The sequence below is a fragment of the Phalaenopsis equestris genome, unplaced genomic scaffold (genome assembly GCF_001263595.1).
Source record: "Phalaenopsis equestris unplaced genomic scaffold, ASM126359v1 Scaffold234078, whole genome shotgun sequence".
In the NCBI taxonomy this organism is placed as follows: domain Eukaryota; kingdom Viridiplantae; phylum Streptophyta; class Magnoliopsida; order Asparagales; family Orchidaceae; genus Phalaenopsis; species Phalaenopsis equestris.
In genome coordinates, this window is record NW_018252004.1 from 105,973 (window position 1) to 131,253 (window position 25,281).

Sequence of the window (25,281 nt, forward strand, 5' to 3'; positions counted from 1 at the left end):
TGCGTAGTCCAGATTATTGGTGTCCCTATTGTGAGTTTGTTCTCCATAGACTCCTCCTCTACCTGTCTGTAGCATAATTCACAATCACCATACCTTTTAGGATATTGAATCTTGATTTGTTCTTGAATCACACCCCAAGGAATTGAAAATAAGGAAGGAAAGAGAGAGAGAGAGAGGGAGAAAAGTGAATAGTAAAGAACAATTAATTATATCAATCGTGTTGACCTTTTTTGAATTTTTTGGTTAAATTTATGTATCCCTTGTTCATAAAATGGTCTCTCTTTTATTGGGGAGAGAGAGTATAATATGACAATGCTACCTTTTCCCCCTACTTTAATGACGGTTTTACAAGATATTCCAGGTATTTTTACCTATATGAGCATATAGCTTAGCTGCTCTCTGGCTCGGTAGATTGAGCTCTTTTAGCTTCAGCTCTACAGGACCAATTCAGTCAGTTATGCTTAGTCGATGTCACCTATCGGTTGAGCTTGGTTGACTTTAGGTCGGCATAACCAGTTCGGTCGACTGAGTTGGTTGGTTGTCGACCCTTGATAATAATATGGGGAAGCTTTTAAATCTCCTCGATATGATTGAAGATTTCGAGAGGAGAGACCTTCCCTCAAGTCAACTTCTTCATGTCGATTGGCTTAGACACCTCCTTGTCTTGTTTTTAACTGAACGACTCATATTCAGATACTTTGGTCATTTTTGTGACTCGGTCGGCTTTGACCATGCATACTCTAGCTCAGACGGCTGTAACTGATCGGATAAATTGGCCTCCTAGTCTTCCATCGATAAGCCTTCATTTATCATGCTCTTTTTCTTTTGGACCGTTAGGTCTCATCAGGATCAATGCTGACACATTTTAGATGTAGAGTGTTTGTTATTAGTTGAAGCTTCACTGCTTTGGTATTTTGTATCCATGCCAAAATAACATTCATCATAAATGGTTGTATTGTGCATTGGATTCAAAGTAGTATGGGAAGATGGATAATACTTTTATTTAATTGCAAGAAGTTTTTGAAATGAAGTCAACTGTGCTAGCGTAAAAGTCAATATAATTTACTTAGATGGAAACAAGCCCTTTACTGCTTAAGCCTGGTTCAAATACACATGTCTTAACTTGAACACGTTTACATACATGCCACTCAATTTTTATGTATTTACATATTTGCACCTAAACATTAAATTTTTTTTATACATACCACCTAATACTTTTGTATTTAAATGATTAGCACCTAAACTTCTATATTTTTATATATCTAACACTTAAATTATCCTACCTATATTTAAAATAATTTGATGTGAAAAATGTATACATGAAAATGTATGTATTGCTTTTGAAAATAAGTGGTGGTATATTTTTGATGTGGTATACAAACCTTGAGTAATATGAACTCAACTTGAGTGCTATACATGCAAATAGATATAAGAATTGAATGATATGCATATAAATCTTTTATGTATTCATACATATGACACTTAACCTTTCAAAGTTATGTCTATAATACCATGGTGTGACGAATGCATGCATGGGAAGGTATGATGTACCGTCGTAAAATAAATAAAAATATTTTTTTTATCTGATATTAAAGATTTGAATGTTATGCATATAAAATGGAAGTTAAGTGTTGTATGTGTAAATGCAAAGGAATCAAGAAAACTAATAGATCTAGGAAAACGCAAAATACCTGAGAACAATGAACTAAGAAATCAGACTAAATCATAACTAAAAGATCAAACCCAAGAGAATAAACTAAAGTTTACCAACTTGAAATAACTCCAAACCATACACAGGCAGAGCAACTATAAACCCTATGGTAGTCAACATAGAAATGAAATATAGGTCCATGCACTTCGAGATTAGTCCAGTTTAGAACCCTGGCTTAGATTACTTGGTGCTTTTAGCTAATTTCTAAATATCATAACCTATAAAACCCCCAAAGCTTATAAATCTCTGGAACTATGAGGTGTCATAGGATGAGGTAACTCATAATTACTGAAGAAGGCACCTTCATCGACTAATGATTAACTAAAGCAATATTAGTTATCTATATAGTAATAGTGGAGACTTCTGACTATCTGGCTGGTTAATAGCTAAGGCTACCAATGAACTCGTTAAGATGAAAAACCATAAGGATTCTGATCGGAGATGTCATGCCCAATTATTTAGGTGAATCTATACATATTTAGTTTCCTTGTAGAACTTAGATTGTTCTATATGTAGGACTTCAACCTCAGTCTATAAATTAATCCAACCAATCCTATTCATACTCCTTAAATCAAACCAAACCCCTTCCAATCTCATCACAATTTCACCAAATCCATATTTTTTAACTCCAATCAACAACCATCCAATTTTAAGATTCAAGGGTAAATCTCCCTCTTATGGTAGGTTAGTTCCCTTCCTAGCCTTTCCACAACTCGGCGTAGCTAGATTGTTAGTACCAACCCTTCTAAAAATAATTTCTAACTCAAACTAAAATTGAATGCCCCTTTTCAACACATAAAGTTTGATTATAGAATATGTTGGAGGGCTCACTAGGCTTCCCAGTATTCAATAACTCTATACCTTTCTGCCATTGAACTATGAAAATAATCTCTCCAAATTTGAACATATCCCGTTTGAAACTCCTGAAACACCAACGTTGACATCCAAACTTTGAAATCATGTCAATACTTTAATCAAGTGTTTTTTTAGAGTTCAAAATTTTGTTAGGTAAGTAACTACAGGGACTTGCTCTTGTAGGGATATCATACCCTAGAATAAAATAAATCATATCTTACACCTCTAAGATAGAAAAAAATCTCTAATTAATGTATACTAATAAATCTCAAAGATTTTCATCATTTCAATGATTCAATATATTTAAATAAAATTTTTTTGCCTTCAAAGTGATATATTTTTTCGTCAAATGATGTATTTAATTATTTTGATAAAAATCTTTCGAGTTTTGTGGTAAACGCCCAAAATTAAAACCATCAACCACAAACTTTTTTAATTTTTTTGCTTTAATCTGTTCTTCGACTAGGCTGTGGAGATGTTGTCATTTCTCCATATCATATTTTAATCCCTATGATATGCACTTTATCTATTGGGATCACACACATGGGTTCTCACCTACATAGGACATAATTTATTGATGAAGTCTTTATTTTAAATGACCTTGATTATCTTGGTCATTAGTGTGACTTTGGTAGAAGGAAATTAAGATTGTTCTTGCCTCCTCATAAAAAAATTTTTCTAATTAGCCTTCTATTGGTATCTTTCCACTTGTGTTGTCGAAAGTGCTTGTCATATTTTTCTAATTAGCCTTCTATTGGTATCTTGTTGACCTCATTTTTGGTTGAGGTCTAGAAATGAGTGATCCGGAAGTTTGTCCTACCAAAGCAATGCCTTGATTTCCCGCGGTCTCCATGGAATCGGTTTTGAGACTTTCCTTTCGGCTTCTATGGTATGAAGGAGCCAGGCTAAGAATTATATTCTTTAAAAGAAATGTGGTTTTTTGCAAGCTCTAAGAGCTTGAACAAGGTTCTTGGCTTTTGTAACCTAAGTGCATACCTAAACAAAAATCATGCAAGCCTTGAGCCAAGGCTGTGTGAGAAACAACAAGTTCTAAGTCTTAAATGTCCAATAAGCTTCATTGGAAATGTGTGATGGAGCTTTTAAGGCTCTCGGTGAGATTCTAACAGATTTTTATAAGAGGTATATAGTTCTTTTGCATCTTTTGATTGCTAGAAAACTATGATGTGGACACGCGCTTGAACTCTCTAAAGGACGGGAGACTCCTGCATGAATGTTTTTGAACCAACACAATATCAATTTTTTTGATATTATAAGGAATAAATGATATTTTAGGGCATCATTTCCCTTAACAGACTTGTAATTAACTCAAAAGAAGATACATGATAAGAATTCCTTTTATAAGATTCTAAAGAAAGAATCCTGAAGTTATTTAGTGCCTCAGCTTTGACAATCTCTTTTGATGATTCATTCTCAAATGAACTTTGTCTTCTTCTTCTTCTAGCTCCTTTTCTCTTATGATTCAAGAGGTCATTCCTGTGGAACGTAAGCTCCATCCCTTTCTTCACCCGACCTCCTATTAAGAGTCTATCTAATCCTTGCTTTTGGTTAGTCCTGCCTAGGCAGCTCCTAACTTGGTTGTCCTTGTCTTGACACTTCTCATCTATGAACAATCAACCATAATGGTCTTGTATGGGTCTTAAATTGAGCCCTGAAATGAAAATACTTCTTATTTTGAATCTATATAGCTTGTAAGACTTGTTCCTTCATCGAGTTGATCTATTGTGCCACAAACTCTATGACGTAATCCATTTTTTTTATTCTTCCGTATGCTGAAATAATCCTCTTACAGAGTTTGAGCATGAACTCCACACTCATCACATCATTTAAGATGTTGAATCCTTTTAGGATATAGAGACCAACATGTTAGCGAGTTCATACAACTTTGAAGTCTTTGAAGGAAGTTCCCTTGAGAGCCCCTCTAACATACATTTTATACATGAGAGAAAATATAAAATTTACATTCGATATAGTACAACGCCTGTCCATGGTATCCTCGTGAAAAGATCACGATGTGGTTAATATATGACATCATAAGTAAGGATTGATGCATGTACCCTGAAGTAATGTCGATTTTTCTTCCTAGTGGTTTGTTTGCCCCGAACTAGTTCAGCCACTTTGGCAAGTAGGCTTAGCTCAACCGTTTCAGACCTAGGACTTCGAAGCCCAAAAGGACTGTTGATTAGTATGTTGCTCCCATGAAAAAAGTCTTGTTTAAGTACACAATCTTATTTATGTATACAATATGATAATACTTTGTTGTATTAATTTTGAATTAAAATTAAATTAATGTAAAACCCAAGAACGTGCTCCAGTAATGCAAAAGATGGTGAAGAGGGCTTTGGAGGTTGATAATGGCTAGCTTTGATAGTGATTAATGAGTGATGACAATAGCTGATAGACAATAAATCAATTATAATTACAGTTGCATTAGGTGGTAACAACTTGTGTAGTTTATATAGAAATTGATTGAATCACACAATATTTAAATGCATTAAATTTAAACTAAAATGCAAGTTTTGAATTTAAAAAGAACTTTACAAAATTAGAAACTCCCTTCATTTGATTTGCATTGTAATGATATTGTACATAAAGTAGCATCTACAATTATTCAAATAACATTTAAGTCTTAAAATCACATATTTTTAATATTTTATTATTAAAAAACAAACAAAATAAAGTTAATATTTAGATTTTTATATAATTTAGATATAATTTAACATTGAAATAGATTTACAAATTTAAATTTTGCATATATAAGTATATAAACGTTGTCATATATGTATGCAAGTTCCTCATTTGATAACAAGTTTTTATCAAATTTTTTGAGAAAATTTACTTAACAAGCACACACTTCTTACATATTTACATATCTCACAATAAAATTTTTATATTTACATGCATAATATTTTAATGCTCTAAATTTATTAAGAAAATGTATATTTCATCTTTAAAACATGATAATAATATTATTTTCAATGTGATATAAAAAATTTATGAGGTATGTATGTAAATATGATAGTAAGTGTGAGATATATACATATATAAAAACAGTTTATCCTGAAAAGCACGAGCTGTCCAAAAAAGACTCTGAATTGCTCAAATTTTTATTAGAAAAACGGCTAACCAAAACCGAACGTAACTGCAATTTCACTCACCGTGATTCTGTCTCAGGAGCCGTCCTCGACCATTCTTCACTTACCAAGCACCCACTTTTCACCCAACAAATTCTATACACGTGTCAAGCGATTATACGTTTGGACACATCACCACAAGAACACACCCCCGAACCCGTACGACCCCCCATCACTTCCTCGTCGCGGTGATCGCCTAGATCCGTTCTCCAAACGCCCCTCTTCTAATCTTTTCCTCGCCGATCCATGGCTTCCTCCTTCCCCCCAGGCCGCCCATCGGGGTCTCGGCCCGGTTATTATCCCCCTACAACAGCAAACCCCACCCCTAACCCTAGCCTAGCATCGTCTTTACCTGGCGCCATGCAGAATCTACAGATCGGGCGCCCCCCTCCCGCATCCCAACTTCCTCCATTCCTCTCCGGCACTCCGGCCGCCGTTTCCGGGGGATCTCGCCCCGGTCCTCCTCCTGAGGCTCTTCCCTCTCGCCCACAATTTCAGCAGCCGCCGGTCATTTCTAACGGTCCGCGATTCCCTACCCCGGCATCTTCAAGGGAACCTCTAACTTCTTCGATTTCTACCCAGGGTTCTCGCGTTCTCCCAGGAAGCCCTTCCGCCAGCTCGCAGGCGAATGATATGGTGCCACCAACGATTTACACTTCATCTTTTTCTGCTCCAGCTTCTGGTATTCCGATGGCTCCTCCTTCGATGGTTAGCGGCCCTTCGCAATTGCATTCCTTGATGGGTGCTCCGCCATCCCAGCACTTGATGGGAGGTCGGCCATCCCAGAACTTGATGGGAGGTCGGCCATCGCAGCCCTTGATGGGAGGTCCGCCATCGCAGCCCTTGATGGGAGGTCCGCCATCGCAGCCCTTGATGGGGGGTGCTCCCTCGCAGCCCTTGATGGGAGTTCCTCCATCGCAGCCCGTGATGGGAGGTCCTCCATCGCAGCCCTTGATGGGAGGTTCGCCATCGCAGCCCTTGACTGGAGGTCCTTCATCTCAGCTCATGATGGGAGTTCCGCCATCGCAGCCCCTGATGGGTGTCCCGCCATCCCAGCCCTTGATGGGAGGCCCGTCATCGCAGCCGTACATGGGACCGCCACCGATGCATCAGTACTCAGGGCTGCGGCAGCCTCTACCTACTTCTGGTGCTGCTCCTCCATTTGGATCGCCTCCTGCTTGGCAACAGCAGCAACCCCGGCCGGTGAGTTTGTTTCCCGTGCGCATTCTGTTTGTTATTTGAACTGTAATGTTATATTGGAGCCGGATTGGATTTTTGGTTACTTTTAGCAGAATATGGCAGGCCGCGTTACTTGTTTTAGCTGCAGGCATCTGTTAATTCCAGTTGATGATATGTTTTTTGGTTGTTTACTGATAAATGAGGAGAGCATTACGTTAGAGCGCTCTTTAGCTGGGTCTTATGTCGCAGCCGTACTGATTACATCAATGGCTAGCAGGATGAATCTTGGTTGGAAATCGTTTGTATTGTTGCTGGATGTGTTCAAGAGAACTAGCTCTCGATTCTTGCCTCAGGCTTTCTGTTTTGAACGTATTATAGATGCTTTTCAACACAATGATTGTAGCTCTTGGGATAGGTTGGCTGATGGCCTAATATTGAATTTTTTGTACTTCCAGGTAATTGGTCTGGTGATGTATTAGGAATGTGACTCTAATTTTTAGAATTTCGGATCTTATCCTTTTTTTTGTATATTATCGGTGTTACTGCTGAGAGTGTTGTGGCAGGGATTTCTTTTATTACTCTTTCAGTGGATATCTGTCAAAGTTTAAGATCATAATATCTACGTGTTTGGGGTAAATGTTGGATGCCTTATTGCCTCTTTCTATGCGATCTATATTACAAAGTAGGATATCTTAGTTTGATAGGTACCTAATTTTGATGATGAGGTGAACCCAAATTGGAGATAAAATGGAAAATTTTGGGATGGATTCTATAACAAGCATTTGAGCAAATTACATAATTTAGCTGGGAATTTACACCCAAACAGTAGGCACTCATTCACGCTTGAAAGAGGCTTCACAGTTCTTAAATCCACCTCGAAAGGCAATTCTTGTTCATCTAGGTGTCACCATATTCCCAACCTTCAATAAAACTTGGCCTCAAGTCTTACAAGTTGGTTAGATATTGTTACTGGCTGGATATAAATATGATATGTTCGATGTTAGACTATAGACCATTTCCGCTGGAAATTTAACTTTCTATGCATTTGGTTGAAATATCTTCAATCCATTTCACAAGCCGATCTTCCTATATTCAAGTTTGTGGTTTTTGCTTGGAAATGACTCATTTAAAAACTTACTATCAAGTCATATTCTCTTTATTCCAATCGTGGCTATTTGTGCATCAATGTTATTTTAACAAGTTTAATACGATTTTGAAAACCCTTTTTCATTGTTCAACTTCTTTGATTTTGTGTATTACTTTCTCTCATAGCCTCTCTGTCTCATTAAACATCAAATCTATGGTGTCTTGGGTTATTCTATATTCCACTTTGGCTGTCAACTCTGGCTTGATCAACATTTTATGTTTTTGAGAAATTTGGCTTGAGCAATAACTGCTTTCCATTGATGTGGGTGCTCAACTTGGAAGGTAACATTGGATATCACCAAGGGATTGGTTGATCACCCTTGGATACCCATAAGATTGGGCAACATTAGCACTTGATAAACTTTTTCTGATGAATAGAAATTTTCATGCAATTTTATAGAACTGGCTTATGAATCTCATATCATGATCCAATGTGATGTGTCTTGGCATTTCATGAATCTTCACAATTTTTTTCTTTAATAAAATTTTAGCATAATTGCAAGCATCCACTCTTTTTATATGGGATCAAAAGATCAATGAAAAACAAAAAAAAAAAGTGTTCTTACATTATTGTATCTTGTTAACCCAACCCCAAAATCCATGATTACTTTTACCATGGGATGATTCATAATTGATAAGGGTTTGAATCATCTAATATTATGTATATCATGCATTGTTTTGCAAAGACTCTACATCAATTATCATTTTTTATTAAAGGATATACTAAGCCTCTTTCATTTTAGGAATTACTTAAAGTGTGGATATGCAATGTTCTAATCCTAATGCAAAGTTGAGTAACTTTGAAAAGATAGCCCTAGTGACTGAAGATTTTATTTATTTATTTTTTTCACACTTTTGATAAATAGGTGAAAATATAAAATATTCTTAGTTCATTTGGTTGATCAATTCCAATGGTTGCGAATGACAAGGTATTAGGAAGACGTAGCTTTCTACTAATTCAATCATGAAATTGTTTTAGAACATAAAACCTATTATAGGTGACAAATTATTTGCTTGGAGATGAGAAAACCACTTGGATCTAAATTTAATTTCTCTTAAGCATTGAAAACTTGACTAGTTTCTTGATCACAATGCAAAACATTTTCCTTATGAAATTGTTTCTAAAATAGTTAAGCTTGAATTGCTGCATAAAATTCCAATCTGTGCCGATTTACACCTATAGCCTCTTTGTGATGGTATCAGTGAAGCACCTCTTTCATCATATGTTGGGGTGGAATTAGTTCTTAAGGGTTCATTAACCTCATCTCCAAGTTCCTGACCAAAAGGAAAATAAAATAAAACAAAAGAAAAAAAAAAGGAAAAAAAGAAAAAAGAGAAAAGATGGCAATAGGCGCACCCCCACCCCAGTAATGGAAACTCATTTATTCTTGAAGGACTAAAGGAGGACTCACATATCATGATATCAATTGATGTAACCCCAAAATTTGTGAGATGTAAAATCTGATTGGGATGGATTCTATTACTAGGAGTTAAGCAAAATACATAGAACAGTTGGGGATCTACTTAACGGAGATTACTGGCTACTAAATCTGGAGCAAAAGGCAGTACCTGTTTATCTTTGGCTTCTTCACTGCAGGCCTGGAATGTGAATTGTGTTCATTACCCAATCATTATGAAGATTTAATGGTATTTGTTTGGGAAGTTATATTGTTTAAGATTTTTTATGCTCTTGAATGTTTAAGCCTCGAAGTTTTAGTACACATTTTACCTTTGCAATTCATTTGTTTAGAAAAGGTTTTTTTGTTATACTTTTTAATTCTGCTACCGAGCAATAAAATTTATCATAAAATTTTAATTTGATTTTGAAATGAGAATGCTTTCTGAATTGAACTATCTTTCCTATGTTTATACTTGGACCACCGACATGATGGCAAGTTGATTGATTTTATAAGGTCTCATTTTTTTAATTTTTTGTTTTATGATTTCATTTCTACGAATGATTAGTAAGGTAATACATGTGAGATGTTCCAAATGGATTTCCAATAGTTTGATCACTCTACTAAATCAAAAAAACATAAAGATGCACTTCTTTATTATGATATAAGTTTTCTAAGATTTTAGTATCTCATTTCAGGGTGTAGCGCCCATTTCGAGTATGGTACAAGCACCACCACAGATGTTTGGCGCACCCCCAAGCTTGTTAACTCAATCTATGCCTCCAGTTCCACCAGTGATGGGAAATTCACCACTTGCAGGGCATCATTCATCAACTCCCTCAAAAATTGATCCCGATCAGATTCCTCGACCGATGTCTAGTTCCTCAGTTATTGTTTTTGAGACTCGTCAAGGAAACCAAGTGAACAATCCCCCGGTATTTACCCCAATATTTCTTACGAGGAATTTACTGTCATTGATTTTTTATGTTTTTAAGAGAAATTCTGAATGTATTTTGATCATTTTTTTTAATCTCGTTACTTTTGCTTCTTCAAATTTACACAGCCCGCCACAAGTGATTTTGTGGTGAAAGACACTGGCAACTGCAGTCCACGGTTGATTAGATGCACAATGAATCAGGTGTGATAGTAGATTTGTGTAGTTGCTTAATTTTTCTCCTTGCTCTAAATTTCATATGTTTTTCATAGATACCATGCAGTGGAGACCTTTTATCAACTTCTAGCATGCCATTGGCTTTGCTGGTACAACCCCTGGCAATTCCAAATCCGGCTGAGGAGCCTATCCAAGTAATGACTTCCTTGTTTATTCATTTATTTTATCTTTCATACTGCCTCCCAAATTTCTTGTGTATTTTGTTAATATATTGATTTCTATGCTACAGATTAATGAAATTTAATAGTTGTGGGAATATTTCCTTGATGCAGCTTTAAAATTATGGGAAAGTTGAAGCGCTCTGCCAGAATCTATGCATAATTGTTTAATGATAATTTCCGCACTTCTTTGAGTATTTTGTCCTTCTGTTAGCAGATAAATGTCAGTTCTCTTATTTATCAGATGAGCTGGTGCTTATCTTAAAGAACAGTTTTAAATTACTTTGAATTCATTTCGTTAGAAAAGAAAACAAAAAGATTTCTTTTGCAGAAACCTGCTAGCCGCCTGACAATATTGGTCAAGTATGAACAGGAAATTAATCTGAAAGCTTTCTTCTACTGGTAAATTTACTTGTTTGTTTGATGCATTTATAAATGCTGATGCCAGATAGGTCCGTTGCATCAGTTCGATGTTTCACCATGCTCACTTCCTCATGGCGGTTATCTTTTTATTTGAGTTGCATTAATATTTGCCATAATTTCTTCTGATAGTGGTTTACAGCTCCTATTTAGCTTGTGTTTAGGTGGCTGTGGTGTAAGGAAGATCTTAAAAGTGATAATTAAGTAGGCTAAGTTTATGAGCAATGGCAATACTAGGGTGAAGTGCTCATCTCCTCAAATGATAGTTTTTCAATTTCTTACTTTATCAAATAATGATGCATTGTTCGAACTAGGGATGGTGTTGAACAAATATACAACATCAATATAATTAGTAACCTTATCTCAAGTATTTGGGTCAGCTATTGCACAAATATGCATGGCGTACAAAATGATCTATTTGATAAAATGCTATGTATGATCTCTCACACTTTAATCGTCAATAGTAACATTTTTTTTTTTGGCTGGAAGATATATCATATATTTTATTTATAATTTAGAAGGAAAATATGAAGTTGTTCAGCTAAAAGAAGCATTGACAATGTTATTTGAACTAGTGTTGTTAAAGATACCAGGTTGTTGTCAATTGCTCGGGCAAGATGTGGCCATAATGCTTTGCTGACCACCCAAGCATGCTTTATCACCAAGGCATGCTTGGATGAGTGCCTTATCATGTGTTACTAGACGCTAGGCTTGTACTGTCTTTTACTTTGGAATGGATGCTAATACTTTTAATGCTTAGATCAAGTTATAGTTTTATTGATGATAATTTGGCAATGAATGATTTCAATAAAAGCATTATGTGTTGGGAAATGTGTACATCCCTTGCAAACAAGTTGATGATGAAATGTAGGTGTAAAAAAGAATTTTTTTATTAAACTTTGATGATGAAAAAAGATGAATCAAGAAGAAAATAGATTGAAGGCTACAAGTCCATTGATAAAGAGTTAGTATGGATTATTAAGAAGGTGAAATATATAGTTATGAGGTTATATTGTTTTGAAGTTCATATTATCTTTGTTTATTTTTGGTACAAACTTGAGCAGTGTAATCGAATTTGTTTAAAACTACCTATTTAGTAAGATTTTTTAGCTTAAAGTATCCTCATCATTAAAGTGAAGTGATAGAAAAAATTGCAATTTCATTTTTAATTCCTTACTTCGCTTGGGTCATCTCCTATGGTAGTCATGTTGACTTGAGTTCATGTAAATGTTTTTGAAACATTGATTCATTTACATTTGTTCTCGTGATGTCATTGGTTCGACATACCTGTAGGAGAACATGTCTAATATGGTTGCTTTTAAAAGGGCTAAAGCACAGTATTGCATCACTGATATATACCTTTTTTTTTTTGAAATAATACAAACTTCTTTTCTCTTGTTGTTTGATCGATGGAACATCAGTTTTGATATTTTGATTGCACAAGTTAATTATTAAGAAAGGCTTCTAAAGAGGAATCTTGTGCAATTCGGAAGAAAACTGGAAGATAAGCAGGTTTTTTTTTAATTCTATCTTAGCAAGTTTAGGAGTTCAGAAGCCAATGTTATTCTTAAAATAATGTCAGTTTACTGTAGCTGATTTTTTATTTTTCTTTGCGACTATGTTAATCTTTAATCATGTTTATTTCCTTTCAATGATGTCTTTTGAAACAATTGACTGTCCAAAATCCAACTAAAGTTCCATGATGCAAGGTGGTCTATTTTTGCTACGCTCATGATAATTATTATAGAACATAATTGCAACATTTAACTGGCTTGGATTGGGCATTTGAATTATGGGAAAGTTCTCAATCTGTAAAGTTTCTTTTGAATAGAGCATGATGGGCAGGGCTTGGATTAGAACCAATGCTTTTCGCATCTCTGCCTTGCCAGGCATCACATGCTGCACGAAATGGCTAGGCTAGTTCTGGATTAAGGGTTTTGAAACTGTGTGGTAGGAGGGAGATTTTTTTGATATGATTTATCTTTCTATTAGAATTTTTTAGTGAGTAAATTGAATTTAGGACATGGCTGGCAGAATTGGCTGCGTGCAGGATGAAAGATTCTCGCAAAAGTGATAGACATTTGGCTTAGCTCCTTTATTTTCCTTCATATTTTGTCATCCATTTCTCTTTGTTTTGTTTTTATATGGATGAAAAATTCATGCAGGGTGATGGCATATACCTGGCAAAGGTTCACAGCTCTTTAATTGTTTGCTGAGGGTGCTAAATTGCTGTTTGTTATTGTTTATTAGTAATATTTATTTTATGATCTGGTATCCTTAGACAATTAGCAAGTATGTCGGTGCACTTGCGGACGAATTAGATTCATATATTGAAAGATTATCTCATAAAACATGTGTAGGATTTAAAAATTATACAATTTAGGCTAATTTGTGAAAAACCCTAAAACATGCAAAGCCTAACTTTTAATTTTTGTAATGCCGTATTCTGTTCGCTTGTACGTATGTTACAGATTCTATGACAAATTGTGCAAACATGAAATTAACTTGCATGTTTAATTTGGATTTCATTTTTTATTCGAAGGCTAGGATTTGTTCTCTCACGCTTTTTTTTATTCGGGTGGGCCTTACAAGACATATTTTTTGTCTATAAATAGGACGGTTCAATTCATTTTCATTTTTTATGAGTCTAGTTCATTATGCGTGATGAGTTCTAAGTGTAGGAAGCTCCTGCTCGTCCTTAACAGTGAAGTTTCAAGTCCAATGCAAGTTTTATTCAAATCTTAATTATGTCTACTTTTAGTACTTTAAAATATTTTATGCATTTGTTCAGGCACTCATTTTATTTTCAAATTTGCAATTATTTTTGCTCATTTAATAATATTTAACATCCAATGACAATTTTTATTTTGTTCTTTCTGAACAAATTGCTGACAAAATTTTGGTAGCTTCCTAGATCATTCTAGTGTGGGGGTTGCATAAGAAATGCTAGCCCTTCCCACACCATGCTTAAAAAAAAAAAGAACTTTGGTAAGTGTCTCGAGATTGGCCAAATGTATCTTCAAACCCACTATGCATAAGAAAGCGTGTATGGGACTTGGTGTACTTGCATAAAAAAACTAACACTCATAGCCCTTATGCTGCATCGACATGATGCACACGGGTCTTTAACCCATCATGTTTAAAAGAGCGTGCATGAGACTTAAAACATTTGTTTAAGAAAATTGACATACAACATAATTTGCCCGTTGTGTCAAAATGATATGAGAGATTGCTTATATTTTTCATGGAGAGATGATGCCATTCCTCACTTTTATTTGTATTATACCTTGCACACAAGTGGCAACGAGGCGACATGTTGCGAGGTGAATACATATCTATAATTTTCATATTTTTTATTTCAGAGAAAAGTAGGAATAGAGGGAGGAGGGATTCAGATGGTTGGTGATGTTTTTAGTGGGCCGAAATTAGGGGGAAGTAGCTCTGCAGTCATTGTGTATGAAATGAAAAGTAGATGACTGACAGGGTTAAGACTTATCAGGTTTTTGTTGGCAACAATCAGAACATAGCTCGGTGCGGGCATAGGTTGACCACACGGGACTTTTTTGCGGCCTGTGTGCAAAAGAACAGAGTGGGAGGGCAGGAGATCGAGTTGTTGCCGTGGTTGGGGAAGATCGAATGGATATGGGACATTGGGGAGGAACTTGTTAGAAACTCGACATATAACTGAGGCGAATCAGGTTCTTGCATGAGTGGAGTTCGAGAGGCCCTAGGAATAAGAAAGCGGTTTGGAGTCTCATGTGGAGGGATCAAGATTTGTAGCTTGAGATCTATGTGCAAGGCTTGGAGCAGACAGCGGTTTGGAGTGTCATGTGGAGGGATCAAGATTTGTAGCTTGAGCTCTATGTTCAAGGCTTGGAGTAGACGTTGGGTGATGAGAGGGAGGCGAGTGAGATGAGGGAGAGTGGGGTTGCTTGGGCTTGATTGGGTCAAGAATAGCTGCTAGATGAATAGGGGAGCATTGTAGAGGGAGATGTGTTGTGTCCTTGGGATAAAGAGGGCATAATAAGGAGGTGAGGGAAGAGCAATAAGAGATGAACAAGTTGCTCATGAGTTGGGCTTCATGATGTTGATTCGAACAAAGATTGCATGAGGGAGAAAGCTAATGCAGGGGTTCGGGTTGGTGGCTTCTTGATAGGAGGGTCGCAAGGCTTGAGGGGACTCCTAGGGTGAGCTAGTTTTTAATTAGGAGGCATAGGAGGTGAGATTGAAAGGGGAGTTGAGTGGAGAGAAGATAGGGAGAGGCAGAGAGAAAGCGGGTCGCCAAGGACGAGATTTGCACATGAGGGAGAAGTGTAATAAGGTATAGCAGTGTGTTAATATCTTTGTGTATTACCCTATTTAGTGGGATGAAGGCTTGTTGTTGTTGTTGTAATATCTTTGTTCATTTTGATTGGATTTTGTAGACGGCGATAGCATGAGAAAGTATGATAGAAGTGAGTTGGGGTGACGGGCCTGTCGAAGAAGGTAATCAAATACAAAAATTAATTATATGATGATAATAATAATGCTAATTATTATTTTTTATTTTAATTTTATACATACTCAAAATAAATTTTTTTGCCATTAGTCATGTTTTCATAATTTTTTTATTTTTTTTTTAATTTCGAGTGTCACATTTTTCATAAATAAATTTGTCATTTTTAGATGCATTGGTGAGATTTCTTTTGCGAATGGATAATGTTTAAGCAAATTTTTGTCATTGCTTGAGTTGCCTTGGCTCCAATCTATGTGACGCTGTGACACTTATCACGTTCACCATGCCTGAATGAATCAACTCTTAATTTTTTTGCTAATTTTAATGCTAAGCACACATCGACATAATTAATTTTATGAATAGGAGGAACTTTAATCTAATTTCAATTGTGATCGCTACATTTCCAGTTCATTTTGTTCATTGCTGTAGCTGTTTGTTCTTGATGCGGTATTTGATTTTGTCTGTTCGCATATTTTATATTGAGATCAACAAGATGTTGTGAGTCAATTTTATTTTGTGCATAAGTCAAAGCTATATTTTAATAACTTAATATCCTCATAACTTCCTTGTGTACTTGTGTTTTGCGTGGGCAATACTCATTTTACTAGTTAAAGATGAACAACATTTGGTAACAAATTTCGAGCAAATAGAGGAAAAAAGGGATATCAATGATAAAACATAAGCATGTTAAACTAGCAATGTTAGCCTTGCATGTCGATTGATTAATTTTACCATACTCAGAAAGTAATGGTAGGGTGACATGGTATTTGTGAAATACATTACTTGGGTGATATATATTTTTATTGCCATATATAGGTTTATTCTTATTATTTATCAAATTGTTTCCCCTCAACTTGATATCAAAGTGATTCATAAGCCTATTCCATCATAAGCCCTTCCCATCAGAAATCCTTCCCTCCTTTCTCTCTTCTATTGTTCCCCATCTTATCTTTGTCCTTCTAGCAATTGTATTATCATGTTCGTATTATTGTGTTTGGTCGCTCTTGTCGCACGCTCGCATGCACTTACTAGTTCTTTCTTGCTATCCCCATTAACGAGCACTTTGCCATCTCCACTCATTAGAACCACAGAGTCATTAAACGGCTTTTCTACACACAATAGAAAAAAACATATACTGAATCTTTTATTTCTCAATAGATTCCTCGTTTATGAACTGAGACAACTGTAGGGTGGCAGCCAATATGGGCACACATGAGTTTGTGTTACTCTCCTGAGTTTTTTCTTGGCTATTAATGATTATGAACTTCTTCTCACTTTTATTTTTTGTGTTTATGGAGTCTTTTTTATTAATCAATGATAAATTTCTATTAGAACTTTTTTAGCGTCATATACATTTCTTATAATTCATCTGCTTTTATTTGGCTTATTTTTGTGTTTTGTGCTTCATAGTGATGCAGCTGTAACAAAGTAATTATTTAATTTTCTTTAGGTGGTTGATTTCGGAGAGATTGGACCTATTCGATGTTCTCGTTGCAAGGGTTACATAAATCCTTTTATGAAATTTGTTGAGCAGGGCAAGCGCTTTATATGCAACCTTTGTGGTAAGGGTGAAAAGTTTTTGATTGATTTGTTTCCTTTTATTATAGATTTTTGAAGGCATTGTTACTTGATAAATTTAAGAATTCTATCATACAGATTTAAATCTAAAATTTCTAATTCAGCTGATTCATGGCTTAAAAAAAGAAAAAAGCTTATTTTTTTATAGTTGTGTACATGTCTTTTAGTTTAATAATTTTTTTTGAATTGCTATATATTGCAAGCCTTTGTTAATTCTACTGTGTACTTAGAATGGTAGCATGTGTTGTCAATTGTGCTTTAGCTTGATCCTTTACTTTTTTGCTGAGATATTTTGTGAACTCCTGCTTTAGAATGCTTTCTTGTGGGGCCGCTACAAATCTTAAATGTTGAAAGAATAATCTGGCTAAATTCAAGCATTTGAACATGCTAACCAATGATATGTTGTGGCGTGGCTGATGTTGAGGCGTTCTTGTTTCTACCTTGTAGTTTAAGAGCATCTTTTTCATACTTTGTTCTTAAGCTCGTTTTTTTTGCCTTTGCACTTTTCTTGATGTAAGAAACTTTCCTGTTTATAGCTATAGTTAAGTCCCCACTGTTTTTTTGGCTATCTTTTTGCATGGATATTTAAGCGTATCACCATATTCATACACTTAAAATGGAACAATGTCTTGCTAGTTGCTGTTGTAGAGGATGGTGTTGGTCGGGTTCATACAAAATTTTCTTAATCTTGTTTTGATTATGAGCAGTTTTCACAATTAAGAGAGATCGACTAGTTTTAGCAGTGAAACTTCAGATCTTTTGAGTTGCACAGAGTTACATGATTTTAAGAGGCTGTGAGTCAATATTCACCCTATTTTTAATGATGGAATTTTTTGTGGAGATCTGCAATTAGTTTCATATTTTCTATCCTCTTGATATCATTAGATTTGCTGTTAAGGAGTGATATGCTTTCTAATCAGGGTCGATAACCCCTTCATGGATAATCCTTAATTTTTTTTCTTGATCTCACAAAATCTGTCACCAGTACCGGATAACTCTCACCTATTTGCAAGTATTTATTAAATGGATAAAATTTTCATTTTTAATTGATGTTAAATGATAAAATAATATTTTAATTGATATAGAATAGCAGTTAATTCAATAGTTTTTTTTTTTTTTTGAAGTGATTTGATTGTATAATAAACAACAGTTTTACATGTTAAGTGATTACATTTTATTAAATTAAGAAATTGAATCTTAAAAATAACATCCACATAAGTACAAATCAACAAATTTTAGAATGATGTTAAGTGATAGGAAATCACTCTTCCGTAAAAGAATCAGCACATGTTAGAAAATTCTCATTTTTATTAAAATAAAGGGGAATTTGCTTAATATTTCACATTCCAATTTAATTTACAATTAAAACACCAAAAACTTCTTTAACCCGCAAAACTCACACCCGTGAGAACTCTGTTTACAACTCCATCAAACCCTCCCAAACTATTTTTTGTCGGATCTCAAAGATGCCATGTCATGTTATTTGTTGTGTCGCTAAAGACAACAAGCAAGCAGAGGTCTTCTCACTTGCTGCGGTGTAAAGAAGCACTATAAGCAGCTTTGATTGTTTGTAGATAAAGATATAGTGGAGGAGCTGCAAGATTAGAGTGGTTGGCGGGGATATCAAAGTTGTTGGAATAGATGGAAAGGGAACTGCGAAAATAAAAACAAAGATGAGGCGCGTAAGAGAATGTGAATGGAGGGAGTTCAGCCTGATATATTGCCTGGAGTTTGTGCAATGGTGCAAGTCTACTAGCAGACAAGTAGCTCGTAGAAAGATAATAGCGAGAGAAAATGAACTTCTGGTAAAGACTGGAAGCGGAGGTAGAAAGTGGCGAACCAATTAACCAAACAACAGAGAAGTTTCTGTAAAGACTGGGGTTTGAATTGTCCTCCTAAGCAAAGGAAGGAGATGGGAAATAATGAATCAATGCTGCTGCTGGGAGAGACAAACGAACAAAATGGCAGAATTATAACTGGAGTTCTCACAGGTTAGAGTTTTGATGGTTAAAGAAGTTTTAGGTTGTTTATTTGTAAATTAATGTTTTGAGTGTGATATGTAATTAGATTTGCTTGGCGTGCTATTTATGTAAAATCCCATTTTATATATTGAAGTATAAATAGCATCCCTTTTATTGTAAATCAACAATTAAAAGTCAAATGTAAAATCAGCAATTATAAATCGGTAATGTCAAAAACCAAAGTCTATGTGAAATTAATATGTGCCAAAAATGTAAAAATACAAACTTTGTTTCACTTTTTTAAGCTAAAAAATTATTATTAATTTTAAACCTTATAATGAAATAAGAAATGCTTATTAATTTTAAACCTTATAATGAAATAAGAAATGCTTTTGAAGGATAAATTGAAAGTTAGTGGAATTTGTTTCAATAAAAGCTTGTGGGCATTTAAAAAAAAAAATAAATTGAGGATTCACAAAGTCTACAACAACAACAACAACAACAACAAAGCCTTAATCCCACTGTGGGGTCGGCTACATGAATCCTTTTTCTCCATTGCGTCCTATTTAGTATCATATTTTCATTTAGTTCTAGTAAATTAAGATCATTTTTAATACAATAAGCCAAAAATTCCTAGGTCTACCTCTGCTTTTCTTAACACAAGTCGAATTTAAAACATCTACTCTCCTAATCGGATCATCTAATGGTCGACGTTTAATATGACCAAACCATCTAAGACGACTTTCTCTAATTTTGTCTGTCACAGGAGCTACACCAACCCTATCACGAATATATTCATTCCGCATTTTGTCTCTAAGTGTAAAGCCACTCATCCACCTAATCATTCTCATCTCGGCAACACTTAACTTATTATTATGCTTCTCTTTTAAAGGCCAACATTCAGCGCCATAGAGCATTGCAGGTCTCACCACCATCTTATAAAATTTTCCTTTCAGTCTTAGCGGTACTTTTCTAAAGTCTAAATTATTAAATTTATACATATGTATTATAAAAATTAAATATACTAGTTTATTTCAAATTAAATTATTATTAATTTTAAACTTATCAATGAACTTACTAATATGCTTTAAAGATCAAAATACTGTAGGCAAAATTGCTTTTCTTTAACCAAACATCTGGGTCTTCATTCATTATTTTGTGTTAGAAATGTGATTAAAATTTTATAAGATTTAACATGGATGAATGGTTGTTATTTTTCTACGAGCTTCAAGTGTTTTTAATAGCTGTATAGCTTATATTCAAAATTAAAAAAGAAAAAAAAGCTGTATGGCTTCATGGTTATGTCAAGAGAAAGGTCTCCATGAATAACTTTTATGTGGCAGAATGAAAATTAAGGATTTAGAAAAGTGTGGATTTATGTGGAACTTCTCTTATATCTAAGCAATGTTAGTGTGATTTGCCCAACCATTTAGTCTTTTTAGTCTGGTGCACATTCAAATGAGCAATCATTTGGTCTGATTTTGGTTTTTCTCTAGTATATTTTTTTTTTGGCCTTTTTTTATGGCATGTTTATTTTTGTTCCAATTAATTCATCTATATGATATCCTGCTTTAATTCTGGTTAGTATTTTATTCTCATTCTTGTTAGTAAAACTTTGCAGGGCATAGTAATGAGACTCCTCGAGATTACTTTATTAATCTTGGACCAGATGGCAGACGTCGTGATGCTGATGAGAGGCCTGAACTATGTAGAGGAACAGTTGAATTTGTTGCTACTAAGGAATACATGGTCTGTTATCTCGTGCCCTTAGATAATGCAGAATATTTCTCCTACTCTTAATTTTTTTCCTCAATGTGGTAGCTTGCTAAGTGCATCTATAAAACATATTTCAATTTCACAAGCTCTTGTATTGAAATTTTTTCGGCCACTTTTTACATCCATTTACTTTCCAATGCTTTTCATGCAGAGCAATACACTCTGGATAATTTGTTTAATTTATAATTTTTTTTCTTCCATTAGCCAGCTTGTAACGTGTATATATAACGTAAATTTTTATTTATATTTTTTTGTTAAAATTCTTTCGTCATTTTTTGTGTCCCTTTTACTTATCCCAAGGCTTTTCTATTATTGATTCTTAATTATGTTGTCTTTATTTCTGTTATTTTGTTTTTTGTAACATAATCTAATCATTGGATAACTTTGGCTGTTTTAAAATTCGGCCTAGCTTCATGGTTATAAAATTGCATCATTTCTGCCCCAAATATGTTTGACGGTGTATAACCATTACATTTACGCTAAATGTACTTTTCTTAGATGAAGATATTCAATATAGTTGACTGAGATATTTTGATAAACTTTTCAATTAAGTTTTTGAAAATACGATTGACTTTAGTGATTTTAATATCGTTAATAATAAAATTTTTTATTTTTATCATTGCATTAGTAAAAATAGAGTTGAGGGGGCTTAAGAAAAAGTAAAAAATCAGTAGGATCTGATTGTATCCCAATAAAAGTGTGAAAATATTTAGGAGATCTGATAATATCCTGGCTTACTAAACTTTTTAATACTATTTTTAAAACTAACAGTTGTCTAGGGAGTGAAGGAAGAGTATGTTGGTCCCATCTTTATTTCCGTTCTTTTGTTTTTTGTAACATAATCTAATCATCAAATAAGTTTGGTTGTTTTAAAATTTGTCCTAGTTTCATGGTTATAAAGTTGCATCATTTCTGCCCTAAATATGTTAGCTGGTGTATAATAATTACATTCACGCTAAATGTACTTTTCTTGGATGAAGATATTCAATATAGTTGAGTGAGATATTTTGATAAACTTTTCAATGAAGTTTTTGAAAATACGATCGACTTTAGTGAGTTTAAGATCTTTAATAATAAAATTTTTTATTTTTATCATTGCATTAGTAAAAAGAGAGTTGATGAAGCTTAAAAAAAGTAAAAAAATCAGTAGGATCTGATTGTATCCCAATAAAAGTGTGAAAATATTTAGGAGATGTGATAGTTTCTTGGCTTACTAAACTTTTTAATACTATTTTAAAAGCTAACAGATACCTGGGGTGTGAAGGAAGAGTATGTTGGCCCCCATTTTTAAGAATAAAGAGGATGCAATAAAGTTTACAAATTATAGGGAAATTAAGTTAATATGTCATACATTAAAATTATGGGATAGAGTAATTGAATATTGGTTAAGACATGATACAAGTATTTTTCATAATCAGTTTGGATTTATGTCGGTCAAGTCTACATTGTAAGCTATACATGTATTAAGAGGTTTTATGCAGAAGTCAAAAAGAGTAAGGAGGATCCACGTATGATTTTTATTGATTTAGAAGAAGCTTACGATAAGGTTCCAAGAGAAGTTCTTTGGAGAGTTCTAGAAAAGAAAGGTTTTAATATGAATTATATTCAAGTCATTAAAGATATGCACCGCGCGCACACACACATGCACACACACACACACTAGAGTTGCTACTTGTGTTCGAACAGAAGGTTGATTGACCAAATATTTTCATCTTTCAGTTGGATTACATTGGGGGGCGACCTTAAGCCCGTATCTTTTTTTCTTTAGTTATGGATGCTCTTATTGGACATTTATAGGAGGATGTACCTTGGTATGTGCTTTTCCCTGATGATATCCTTCTTATGGATAAAACTAGAGAAAAAGTTTAGGAAAAACTTGAATGATGGAGGTCTACTTTAAAGTCTATATGTCTTTGTTTGAGTAGATGTAAAATTGAATACATGGAATGCAATTTTAGTAGTAGTTGATCTAGTAGTAGACTTGTAATAATGGGTGATCAAATCATTGAAACGAGTGAACGTTTTAGATATATCAGTTTTCCCTGATGATATCCTTCTTATGGATAAAACTAGAGAAAAAGTTTAGGAAAAACTTGAATGATGGAGGTCTACTTTGCATTGAGTCTGTCTTTGTTTGAGTAGATGTAAAATTGAATACATGGAATGCAATTTTAGTAGTAGTTGATCTAGTAGTAGACTTGTAATAATGGGTGATCAAATCATTGAAACGAGTGAACGTTTTAGATATATCAGATATGTTGTTCAAAGTAATGGTGATATAGATAGGGATGTTATTGTAGAATTCAAGTTGAATGGTTGAAGTGGAGGTTTGCATTGAGTCTTTTGTGTGATAGAAAAGTACTGCTTAAACTTGAAGGAAAATTTTATAAGATGGTGGTGAGGTCGGCAATGCAGTATGACGCAAAGTGTTTGACTATAAAAGTGAAACATAAAATTAAGTTAAGGGTTGCTAAGATGAGAATGCTTAGGTGGATGAGTGGCTTTACTCTTTAGAGACAAAGTGCGAAACAGATATTTCCATGAAAGGGTTGGTGTAGCCCCAATAACAGAGAAGATTAGAGAGAGTCATCTTAGATGGTTTGGTTACAGTAGACGTTAACCGTCTGATGATTCGGTTAGGAGATGTTTTTGGTTGATTTATGTTAAGAAAGGTAGAGTAGAACTAAAAAGATCTTGGCATTTTTTATAAAAAAATGATCTTAATTTATTACGATTAAATGAAAATATGACACTCAATAGGACACAATGGAGAAAAAAGATTCATGTAGCTGGCCACTTAGTGAGATAAAGGCTTGTTGTTGTTGTACAAGCTCTTTGAAAGATTTGTATTTTGGTATTCGGAGCATTTTTTTGCACTTGAACGTCCTTTGACCTTCATCAAGGTGCAGGAAATGCATGTGTGAAATCTTGCTTTATTTTTTTGGAAATTTACATACGTAGCACACAATTCTTATGTATTTACATATCTTACACCAAAACTCTCATATTTACATACAAAGCACTTTGGCCCCTTAAACCTATGCATGAAATGTGTATTTGACTTTTGCAAAGTTATAATGGTGTTTTTTTTATGTGATTTTAAAGATTTGAGTGTTATATGTGTAAATATGAAAGTATAAGTGTGAGATATGTAATAATAATTGTTTGTTTTTCTTGAAGCATTGCAACTTATCAATTCTTGCGTTCAACTACCCTCTATCATCCTCAGTAAATATCTGCATGCCTTTTGGATACTCTTACTAGCTCATTGACATATAGAAATGATAATGACTCGTCTTAGAAGCACCTGTCCGGATTGTAATCGTATGCATGTTTTTCAAATGTGAAAGGACAGAAACTGCAGGCTTTGACGCACCTAAACCAGTCCACAGTTTAACTCCTAAATTTTGCTAGCCGCACTTACCATGTAATCAAAGACATTTTTATATTATTGACTCAAATTTTAATGGGGTATTTAAATACATACCGCCTAATTCTTATGACCTAACTCTTAAACTTTACTTTCTACATTTATATCACCTAAATTTTTCATATCACATAAAAAATGCCAATTCCTTAACTTTTAAAAGAGAGATTCACCCTTTCATTCATAGGCAAAGTGACATAATGTAAAAAATGAAGTTTAGGCGTTAGATATGTAAATACATAGAAATTGAGTGGTATGTCTTTAAATCTTCCTTTTTTAATACATCCTTTGTACAAGTTTATAATGACTAGCATATTACATATTTCTTGTATTCTTGCTTTCAAACGGTGTACCTTTCCCTTAATTATTAATTTATTTATTTTCTTGTGTTCTTGTACTTATGATGCTAATGCATTTTATTATGCGCTTCATATAACTCTGTTCAGTTAGTTGATGGTCTCAGAGTTTAAATTTGAAAAGCTGTCGACGCCCCCTTCCAGCTAAGTAATCTGGTTTTTTTTTTTCTGGTGCACAGGTTCGTGATCCAATGCCTGCAGTATTCTTCTTCCTTGTTGATGTCTCAATGAATGCCATACGAACTGGTGCTACTGCAGCTGCTTGCAGTGCAATCAGCCAGGCTATTGCAGATCTTCCGGTAAATAGAGAAAATTTCTCCTTATTTATGCATATGTCTAGTTTATGTCTCCCACCGGCATGAAATATTATTCGCCATCAGGAACTTTGTTGCCATGCATTGAATTATTGTTGTACTCTATGATGTAGGATGGTTTTGAAAATAAAGAAGAAAGTTGTCAAATTATTAAGAAAAAAATGATAAAATGCCTAAACAAGGAG

At 34.4% G+C, this 25,281-nt stretch overlaps 1 protein-coding gene across 1 annotated transcript in view; it reads left to right on the forward strand.

Annotated features, from left to right (window-relative positions):
• The first annotated feature begins 5,868 nt into the window (after positions 1-5,868).
• The window catches only part of LOC110038828 (protein transport protein Sec24-like CEF), a 59,874-nt gene continuing 40,461 nt past the window's right edge, over positions 5,869-25,281 (forward strand). The window contains exons 1-7 of the mRNA XM_020743740.1: positions 5,869-6,921; positions 10,139-10,375; positions 10,504-10,578; positions 10,647-10,745; positions 17,135-17,246; positions 20,845-20,972; positions 24,962-25,081. Coding sequence (XP_020599399.1) covers positions 5,965-6,921; positions 10,139-10,375; positions 10,504-10,578; positions 10,647-10,745; positions 17,135-17,246; positions 20,845-20,972; positions 24,962-25,081 — 1,728 coding nt within the window. The 5' untranslated portion in view covers positions 5,869-5,964. The remainder of the gene's footprint in view (positions 6,922-10,138; positions 10,376-10,503; positions 10,579-10,646; positions 10,746-17,134; positions 17,247-20,844; positions 20,973-24,961; positions 25,082-25,281) is intronic.